This window comes from Hemicordylus capensis, chromosome 2, assembly GCF_027244095.1.
Source record: "Hemicordylus capensis ecotype Gifberg chromosome 2, rHemCap1.1.pri, whole genome shotgun sequence".
In the NCBI taxonomy this organism is placed as follows: Eukaryota; Metazoa; Chordata; class Lepidosauria; order Squamata; family Cordylidae; genus Hemicordylus; species Hemicordylus capensis.
The window spans coordinates 72757501-72768581 of record NC_069658.1 but is presented as its reverse complement, the minus strand read 5'-3'; the positions used below and the strand labels follow the sequence as shown (position 1 = coordinate 72768581).

The 11081-nt window shown below is 44.9% G+C and overlaps 1 protein-coding gene across 5 annotated transcripts in view; it reads right to left on the bottom strand.

Annotated features, from left to right (window-relative positions):
- Positions 1-11081, bottom strand: part of FER (FER tyrosine kinase) — a 288734-nt gene that overhangs the window by 11574 nt on the left and 266079 nt on the right. For all 5 annotated transcript variants that reach the window (XM_053296742.1, XM_053296743.1, XM_053296746.1 and 2 more), the window contains one exon: positions 3363-3485. In XM_053296742.1, coding sequence (XP_053152717.1) covers positions 3363-3485 — 123 coding nt within the window. The remainder of the gene's footprint in view (positions 1-3362; positions 3486-11081) is intronic.

Here is an 11081-nt window from a genome sequence, read left to right as displayed (position 1 = left end):
ACTGGGCAAAGAGGCACCTTTTTAACATGGTGATTCTCTTTTATTTAGCAGGAGAAGAGTAACTGGCCCTATCCACCCCCAGCACAGTACCTCCAGTGACTGTTGCTAGTGCCTATCATGTTTCTTTCTTAGATTGTGAGCTCTTTGGGGACAGGGATTCATCTTACTTACTTATTTATTTTTCTCAATGTAAACTGCTTTGGAACCTTTTGGTGAAAAGTGGTATATAAATATTTATTGTTGTTGCTCCATCGAACCTCTGGTTTGGTATGATGTGTGAAGCCCACCATTGAGTCTATACTTCCTTCCTGCTCTTTACTATGTCAGACAACACCCTGATACATGTTTCCTGATACAGGTTTTCATCTTTCATTACCATGGAGAACCTTCTGACTAACACTGTGCTTGTACAAGGCTGCTGAGCTAGCTACTTGCACTAAGTCTAGAGCTTGCATTCCAGAGCAGTGTTGCGCTACTGCAAGCATATTTCCATCTGCGCAACAGGTACACAACCTGTGGTGTGCCTCATATGTTTTAAAGACAACTTTTATACCAGGGGTAGGCAAACTCTGGGACCCGTGCCAAAGCGGGCATGTGAAATGATTGGAACTGGCATGCATAGCCTTTCCTACTCCTGCCTTCCCCCTCCCCTGCCCCAGCAACTTCACTGTGATTGCATACAGGTGAGTGCAAGGAGGGCAGAAGCTCAGGACAGAATGTGACACGGAGTAAAAAAGAGCTATGGAGAGTTGCAAAGGCCTGCTCATCCCTCTACCTCTTCCCATACTGGGGGCGGCTCCAGGTCAGGTGCTTTCCCTAAGCAACCCCAGAAGAACTTGGATGGAGGTGCGAGGCAGCACCCACACCCAAGCAGCAAGGACGCTGCCCCAGATCTGTAACTATCTCCTGCCTGCTTGCCTACTAGGTGTGTTGAGGGTGGGGTTTGAAAATCTGGTCCTGGGATGCTTAGAAGATAAGTGGGCAGGAGATGGGAGCCCAGCCAGGTCCCCCACCTCTCTCCCTGCCCGCTGACTTTTTAGACACACCTAGGATCTTGAGCGCCTAGGAGATAAGAGAGCAGGAGAAGAAAAAGGCAGTGTGTGAGGGAGGGGGAGGGGAGCTAGTAGGCCAGTTCTCCTCCACCCCCTCCCCTTTTCCTGTCTGCTTACCTTTAAGGATGGCTGAACAAGCTGGTGGGAGAAGAGAGAGATGGTGTTTGGACAGCTCTCCTCTCCCCTCCTAGAGATTGGCTGGCACCAATTCTGTGGTGCCAGAGGCATTGTTGTGCCTGGAAATGTCGTCTATGCCAGGCAGCATGGTATCTACCTTGCTGATGCTCAGGTATGCAAAGGCTTCCTGCCTGGTGTGTGGGCCTGAAGCATTTATATAGTTCTCACAGACTCTAACATGGCAGGTGGGGAAGTTTGAACAAGAACAGGTGGGGAAGTTGGACGGTGCACAATTTGCTGGGAGGGTGTATGCAGAAAAAGGTCCTTACTCAACAGGGTCATCTGTCTATGGCAGGAGTGGATGGATTCCACCACCTTTCACCCTCTAGATCTGGGCATGATCTCCTGTTTAGTCCACTCTGTTTAGTCCACTCTCTTATTCATTTGGACGGATATATTCCTTTGTTTTTATTATATAAACAGGGGCAGGCTGGAAAGATAAGAGTTTCCAAAGCCACTTCAGAAACAGATCTCGCCCCTCTCCAAGGTGGCAGCAGCTGCATCAGGGGCGTGCAGTATGGCACTGCCAGCACTCATATCTGTACTGCTTGGCAAGCCACTTCAGAAAAGGTGCCGGCCTGCTTTATGCAATAGCACAATTTTGCAAATCCCCATGCCTTCACACAGTTCTTGCGCTAGTGCAGCATTAGTTAGGATGTCAGTCATTATTTTTATCTCCAAATTGCCTGCCTTTGCTTTGAGGATTTACTCTGAAGTTCTACTGATTTTCAGTTGAACTTACTTCCGTGTGCGTGTGTAGGATTTCAGCCTTAATGAGATTTCCTCCTTCCCTTTTATTTCTTTATTCTTCCTGCTTTTTGCCTCTGCCTGCTTTGACTATTTTTAATCAGGTCTTTCTCTGCTTCTCAATTTCATTTCAAACTCAGTTTTCTCCTCTTGCACACAGCAAATTGTTTTCTTTGCTCAGTCAGCCTACAGCACCTTCTCCCTGCTGTTCAAACATGAAAAATCTTCCTAGGAGGTAGAGGCCAAGTCAATGGTTGTTTTAAACCTAACTATGAAAAAGAAGCCTCCAGGACTTGGACAGAACAAGCTGTACATTCTATAATCTTAAAGGTAGGAAACCTCTTTAAAATCTGTCTGCATGTTTGTTTTTGCTATGTGCATCATAAGGAAAGGATAGGCAACATTATGGAAAATTCCACATAGGGACAGTTCAACTGTTTTAATAACATCTACTATGAGCTCGATATTTGATGGGTGTAAAGAAGGTGGGACAAATTCTGAATTTCAGTATCTGAAAAGCATGACCCGCATTGATAAGTACTCCTCTGCTTGATATTTTTAGTGAGATAATTTCTCCCTCCTAGTTTCACATAGATCTTGTAACAAAGAAAATGCTAAAGGAAATTTCAATGGCTTGTGATCAACAGAGTATTTTGTTCAGTTTTCCTGTATATCTTGGGTCTCATTCACAGCTATTATTTAAGCCTCATGGCAACAACTTCACCTTGGTGAGAACACGGCCACTATGGGATGCACATGGATACTGGAACCAAGTGAGCAAGGCCAGCTTCATGGGTTTTTCCTGTCCTTTCATGTGATATAGCTCTCACAAAGCTAGCAATATATGTGAACAGGGCATAGGTTACACACTTCGATTGTTTCTGTGTTGCCTCATACTTTCCTCTCATCTTTCTAGCCTGACCTACAAAATGCTTGAACAACATGGGGCACGGCAGCCTATTAATACTACTGGATCCCTTACCTCTAAATAAAAGCAAAATATAAGGTTGGCATATACAACAATACAGAGTTTTGTGGCTCTAAGACTAATAAATTTATTGTAGCAAATACCTTTGTGGGCCAGAGTTCACTATGTCAGATTACCTCCATTCTGGTTCCCATACAGTTCTACTATCTCTTGGATAGTTCTCAAGATATCAGATGGCTAAACATTTATCAAAAACCAAAATAATGCAATACCTGCTATAGCAGCTCTATGAGGCTCTCTGACATGACTACCTCCTATTTGGAAGCTTTAAAGTTAGAAACTTTGCAGTTAGATTGTAATGTCTTTAGGTCAGAGACCTTCATCAAAACATCACAAAGTTTTAGACAGTTTTGTCTTCAAATGTATTAATCACAAGTATACAGACACACAACAGTTACCTTTCTCCACTTGTTCTCGTGCTTGCTGATTGGTCATTCCTGGGTATGGACTTACACCTAAACTGAAGGTCTCCCAGAGGAAGATTCCATAACTCCATATATCACTTTCAGAAGTGTATCGTCCTATTAATTTTTTTTAATAAAGACAATGAGAGGATGGTCAGTTATGCAATGGTGAATGGTATATTATTGCCAGTATCCTAGACACAGATCATGAAACTGTGGTAGAGTTGTTATTATTCAAAGACCTAAGGAGCCCCCTACAGTTGCCCCCAAAGGAAAGCTTAGAAAGCAGGAAACACTATTTACACCCACCCCCCAGCTCTGAGAGATAGTGGCCTACTATAAAAACCAACCAACTACTACTAATTATTCAGATAACTGAATTTCATTCAAATAACTGAATATTCAATATTCAAATCATTGTCATGATGAGGCAGAGTGGCAGACAGATAAGGGAGCCCAACATTGATTACTATGGAATTGGCCATGATTCCCCAGATAAGAAAAAGAGAAAAAAAGAAAAAGGAGAACTTTGGAAATCATATTAAAAAGTACAGACCGAGGGGGTCAACATGGGAAGAAACAGAAGGGCCAGCTTCAGACCAAGGACTAAGGAATACAGAATTTCACAACTTCTGAAAGTTATGCAACTTGTACTCTAATACATCTTGGAAATGTTTAAACCACCATCTAAAGAGATATTTTATTGAAGGAACTGCACATGGAACCAGAGCTTTAATTGCATGTATATTCCAATATGCTATGTCCCATTTAGACACCCTAAACCTATCCTAGTGCTGTTTCTGTCACTGCAAAAGGGAACAACTCGAATATATGCTCCTGAAAGAAGCTTGTATATCAGTCAATTCTGAAATCATAGCATATTTCATCAAAGGAATTATGCACACACTGAATTTGAAAATTTCACTAGGCAGTTCCCTTAGCTGATGAAGTTGCTTTTAAAACTGAACAGAAGCTTGCTTCATCAGCTGTGAAAGATGTTTCAAGGAAAACAATTAAAGCCTGATATGATATCATGATTGATTGACTGCAATTAGGATTATTTTAAGTATGCTTTCAGAACATACTAAACTCATTAAATCTCAATTTAGGGGTTTGGCTTAGTGGGAGAGCACAATCTTTGCACGCAGAAGATCCTAGGTTCACTCTTCAGTAACTTAATGTAGGGATGGGAATTAGGGATGTGCAAAACAATTCAGATACAAAATAATATGTACCCAAATCTGGCTGATTCGGGTGATTGGTAGACAAAACAAATCACCCCTGTCCTCAATTGCCAAGATTCGGGTACAAAACAAATCACCCCAGATTCGGACCTGAAAATTTTGGAGATTCAGTGGGTAGGGTGGTAGTGCCCAATGGATGGAAGCTACCACCCAAATTTCAAAGAAATTGGGCACAGGGGTGATTTTTAAAGAATTTTTGAAGTTTACGTGTTTTTAAGCCTTATCCTATAGGGAATAATGGGGATTTCAGCAACCTTATAGCTCCTTGTAGGGAGCACCAGGGTGGCCCAGAGGGGGTTGTGGTGGGTGGTAGTGCCCAATGGGTGCAAGGAAGCTACAACCCAGATTCCAAAGAAACTGGGCAAAAGGCTGATTTTTAAATGATTTTTGAAGTTTACTTTTCTTTAAGCCTTTTCCTATAGGGAATATTGGGGGTTTCAGCAGCCTTAGTTATAACTCCCCGGGGTAGGGGGGCTCCAGGGGGGCTCAGAGTGGTTTATGGTGGATGGTAGTGCCCAATGGGTGCAAGGAAGCTACCACCCAGATTTCAAAGGAATCCACTCTCATTTGCTACCAGAGACTCTACACTCAGAACACCTCAGAAACCCCATGGGCTTGTGGGTTTGGGGGTGGTTGGCACCCTATGTGCACTACACCACCACTCACTCTGAGCCACCCTGGTGTCCCCCAAGTGGAGTTATGTGGCTGCTGAAATCCCCATTATTCCCTATGGGAAAAAGCTTAAAGACGCGCAAACTTCAGAAATTCTTTTAAAATCACCCCTTTCACCAATTTATTTGAAATCTGGATAGTACTAGGCACCCATTGGGGCACTACCACCTGACTCACTCTTCTGCCCCCGAAACCTCTTTTCTGCCCCAAAGACATGCCATCTCCAAAATTCTTTAAAAATCACCCATTTGCCCAATCCCTTTGGAATCTGGCTGGTACCTTGCTTGCACCCATAGGGCACTACCACCCACCACAACACACTCTAGGCCACCCTGGTGCCACCCCCCTGCCCTGAGTTATAACTAAGGCTGCTGAAATCCCCATTATTGATTCATGCACATCCCTAATGGGAATGACCTCTGAAATGCGGGAGATTTGCTGTCAGTCAGCATAGGCAATATTGAGTTAGGTAGACCAGTAAGGCAGACTCAAAATAAGGCATCTTCCTAAATTTCTCTGTTTACTGATAAAATGAAATGACCCTTTACAAATCTAGAAACTATTTGTATGAGTTCTTTAAAATGCACAGCAGCTATTAACCAAGTGGGTAACATTTTATCTAACAGAAGGACTAATTTCATTGTATTAACATATAACAAATGAACTCAACATATCAAATATTTTGAGTCATACATTGTCCTTGCTTTTCAATGCTTTAATAGTGGTTTGTTTTTTTTAAGGGCTTATCCTTATAAAAATTAAAAGGAACCCCAAATCCTTGATCTGGTTTACCCTAATATGACTGGCTATTTATTTTTTTTAGTAGTTACTGATGAGTTTAAATTCAGTTGAGTTTCTGGAGTCCTACCCTACCAAATCCTAGTCCTCCTCTACCCCCCCGCAAAAAAAGGGGGGGAAAAGTGGGGGGTGGGGAGAAAGAAATTTGAAAAGCTTCAGGAAGGATAAGCTTTTTGTATTCCTTGTATAAATCCCTCTTCAAAATGTGAAGCATCTGTTTTCTAACCAAATTGCCTTTCTCCCCTTTTGACAATACAGAGTGGCATTTAATGCCTAGAGTGGAACTATAATTGACATTGCTATCATTTCCCCCCTAAAAAACCAAATTCTTTATGTTGCAAGACCCTGTCTCATGCTAAAATGTTTTTCAAATATAACAATATTGACTGATCTTAGACTAACTCTTGCCTTACTGTCCCAGGGTACTTTATCACAAACAAGACAATGTCAATGTTCTCAGTGGCCCTAGACTTTAGACAGGGGCATAGCTAGGGGAGAGGGGGCCCGTGATCACCCTTTCCCCCAGAGGCCACTCAGAGTGAGGGAGATAAAGAAGGAAATAGGGAGGGGTGGAGGGGGGGCCCTCATGAATGACAGCCCGCACTGTCAATCACAACCAGAGAGAGGGAGGAGCTTCCTCCCTCAACTCTGGTTATAGGGAACGCAGCCTGCAGTTCGGAATTCACATGTAATACAGGCTGCGTTCAACCTTGGGTTGGGGTGACAACATGCATTACAACCTGAGGCTACAAACTGGAGTTTGGAGAGTGAAACCGCCAGTCGTTTTCCATATGGAACTGGAGTTTGGACGGGTGTCCTGCATTTGGACATAAGGTTTGGCAACCTCTGGCCCCTTCAACTCTGGTTTTGTGTTATATGAGAATGTGGCCTATGTTATCTCTACTATTCTAGGTTTTTGGAAATGTTGTAAGGGCTATGTTTCCAAAAGTGGTTCTTGTCAGATTACTGAATAATCTACGAAAAGGTATATATAGGTGGCCCTCATTATTCTCTCTCCCAGGCCAGGTAAGAGCATAACATTGGCTCCCATAGAGACCAGCTCTGGCCTGTGAGGACTGTTGGGACAGCCTCTCCCCCCACTCTTCCCAGGAGTACTGAAAGACCTTTGTGCCCTGAAAGGAAGGCAAGAAAACAGGCACCCAGGCGAGCAAGATCTTGTCCTCAGCTTCTGAAAAGACCAACAGCCTGAGATGATGTTTTATTAATCTTATGTCATTTCCTTGTTTTAATATTGTAAAACCATTTGGGGTGCCTTTGTCAAGGCAGAAAGGTGGTATAAAATGTAACAAATAAATAAATATATTAACCATGGTTTCAGAACTCGTGGGTTTGTGTATCTGCAGTCAGGCAATATATACCCAACTTCGTTATCTGCAGTACACAGTAGTCCCACATATCTGCAGTTTTCAGCAGCGCAATTCTGCCCTTACGTGGTGATTTCCAAAGTCACAGGCTGATAGCCACAGTTCTTATGAAACTATGGTTAAAGAAAAGTTCAGCCAAAGGATTGCTGGAGCACCAGGTGAAGTATGGCTCCGGTGCCCCCCCATCACCTTTTCCCGCATGGGTGGGCACCTCCCATTGTCCAAGTGGTTGCAACGGCAGTCCCCACTGTCCAGGTGGATGGGTGATCCATACCCCGTGGGCCTCCTACCCACCCACTTGCTGTCCTCGCTGCTCTGCGTGCCTTCTCCCTCTGCTTCTGCCACTGCTGGCTCCTTCTGGGCAGCCGGCATGCCACGGCACATTATAATGATACTAGCTGAACCGGCGCACAGCATCTGCGCCGCTAGTCTCTCCTTGCCGCTTCCCCCAACCTTCCACCCCAATCTATCACCAGTCATTTTCGCCTGCTGGCCACCTCCTTTGCCAGGGCCTGCTGCCTCCTCCACCGCTCTCCCCCCTCCCAGCCCCCATGCCTGCCACAACAGCCCCAGTTGCTCGCCAGCCTCCACCCGGCCATTTTCAGGAGCTTGCCGCTAGCGCAGCCAGGCTCCTCTTGGTGGCGCGGCTCAACCACCCGCCGCCTCTTCTCCTCTCGCCACCCCTTGCTAGCCCGCTGCCACCGCTGTTTGCCCAGCCGGGCTCCTCTTGGCGACGCAGCTCAACCGCCCGCTGACTCTTCTCCACTCGCCACCCCTTGCTAGCCCGCCGCCACTGCCGCTCACCCAGCCGGGCTCCTCTCGGCGGCACAGCTCAACCGCCCGCCGCCTCTTCTCCTCTCGCTGCCACTGCCACTTGCCCAGCCAGGCTCCTCTCCTCTTCTCCTAGCCTCTTCTCCTCTCACTGCCCTCGCTAGCTGCCCCCAGCTGCCGTGCCTGAGTGGAACCCCCTTGGCCTCCTCCTCTGGGCGGGCTCCTCCAACCTCCAACTGACATTTCCAATCCCTCAGTCCTGAACTCTCACAGTGTGTTGTGAGAGTTCCACCGCCAAATTCTGGGCACGCATGGTCCCAAGAGAATTAAGTATATAGATTGCCATGCAAACTGGCAATGTGATTATAACATGCTGCAGCAGACCAGCTGCCCAGAAGCAGCTGGCAGCAGCAGGAGTGATGGGCGAAGGCTGCGAAGAAAGCAGGTTGGTGGCTAGGTGGCTGATAAGGACAGAGAGGGCCTGCTCTGTCACCTGCCTAGTTGCTCAGAGAGGAGGTGCACCCGCCTTCAGCAGCAGGTGTAACAGTGCGCCCCAAAGGTTGCTTCCCCTGGCCACTAACTATGTCTGCCTAGAGGGCAGGCCGGGCATCACTAGGGGGCAAACAAACCAAGTCTTCAGTGCTCTTTCCCACTTGGCATTCTGGGTGACCACCTAGTGGATGGGCTGACCGTGAATGCAGATAGCAAAACTGACTATTCTATACTGAGTTTTGGGGTGCTACAATCCTTTCAAAGCTCTGAGGTTTCCAGTATGCAACAACAACAGCTATTAAGCAGGCATCTGTATCTTTCAGAAATCTTCCTGCATAGATGATGGACACCTCCCAAGAATTTTATTTATTGATTTATTTTTCAAAATTGTTGACTACCCAGAATGTTGACTACCCAGAATGTTGGGGGCAATATGCTAAATCATTGTAAACCGCTTAGAGAGCTTCCAGCTATAGAGCGGTATATAAATGTAAGTGCTATTGCTATTGCTATTGCTACCCCAAAATTCTCTGGGCATAAAACAGATTAAAACTGAAAACCTGAAAACTCTTTAAAACCACACCAAGTTAAAAAGCTTGGGTGAAAAAAACACAAGTTTTTAGAGACCTTTAAAAAGTTGTCAAAGAAGGTAAGGCTCTTATTTTAGGGAGCGTAATCCAGAGTCTTGAGGCAGCAACAGAGAAGGCCCGTCCCTGTATAGCCTCCAGGTAAGCTGGTGGCAACTGCAGACGAACCTCTCCAGATGATCTCATGAATGTACATGATTCATTCTTTCCACCTTGACATCTTGTCAGAACAGGATGTCATTGTACTGATTATATCTTCGAGGTGGGCACTGCTATATGTTTGAAATCTAAGAAGCCAACCATGCTGCTCCTCTGGCAAATTTTATTAGATTTGGGCTGCTCCAAAGCCAAAGATACCTATACACTGTTCTTGATTTTTCCAAGACTGTGCGTAACCTGTAAGCCAGACATGGTTTCTCTTCTTCTTCTACTGCAGAGGTTCTTTACAGGTTATAGTAATGAAGATTAAGGTTGTGCCATCAAATCGGTGTTGACTCCTGGTGACCACAGAGCCATGTGGTTTTCTTGGTAGAATACAGGATGGATTTACCACTGCCATCCCCTGCACAGTATGAGATGATGCCTTTAGGCACCTTCCTATATCGCTGCTGCCCGATATAGGAGTCTGCCATATTCTGGGGAAAACACCAGCAGGGATTAAAACCAACAGCCTCCTGCTCTCTAGGAAGGTTGCTTCCCCACTGCATCATTAGGTGGCGGCAGTAGTGAAAGTGTGGCAGCTGCAGGGAACAGCCTTGAGCTCATCTAAGCTGAGTAATAGGTACAAAGTATTTCACTAACTGCACATAAACCTCAGCATTTTCTGCTCTACAGGCAACACATTTGGTCTCTCTGGTAACCCAGACCTAAGCCATTCAGGGCTTTAAAGGTAATATCCAGCACTTTGTACTTTGCCCCTAAACATATCGGCAGTCAATGCAACTATTTAAGAACAGGAATAATATGGTCTCTCCAGGATACCCCAGAGATGAAGCTGGCTGCCACATTTTGGACTAACTGGAGTGTTTCCTATCCCCAAATCCATCAGCGATCCAGAGGGCTACCATGGTCAGAAAGCCACTGAGAAATCCAAAAGAACCAGCAGAGTCACACTCCTCCTGTCAATTCTCTGGTGAAGGTCATCTATCAGGCTGACCAAGGCCGCTTCAGCCCCATAGTTAATTTGAAGCAGCATCTTCATGTCCCCCTAGGGATTTTGGGCTCCGAACATCTTGTTCCTCAGCTTTAATATAAGCTGTACAAACCTCACAATATGACTGGGATGGACAGATGATTACCAGTAGCCAATCTCTTATATTTAGCAAGGGGAGAATAACTTTCTCCATCCAGCCCCAGCACAGCTCCCCTTCAATGGCTGGTGCTGGTGCCTACCTTATTTTTCTTCTTAGATTGTGAGCCCTTTAGGGACAGGAAACCATCTTATTTATTTTCTGTGGAACCCACTTTGTAAACTTTTGTTGGAAAGTGGTATATAAATATTAGTAGCAGTAATAAGAACATTAATCAAGATTTCTAGTCCCTCCTAATGGGGCAAGATGTTTTCAGTTCACAAATCACAGGTGAATGCATTTTATGTGGATGGTGCCTCAAGTAATTAATGAATGTATGTATGTACGTATTTATTTATTTATTTATTTGATTTCTATACTGCCCTTCCAAAAATGGCTCAGGGTGGTTTACATTAAAATAAAACTAAATTCAATTAGCTGTTAAAATTGAAAATTGTAAAAACAACATAAAACC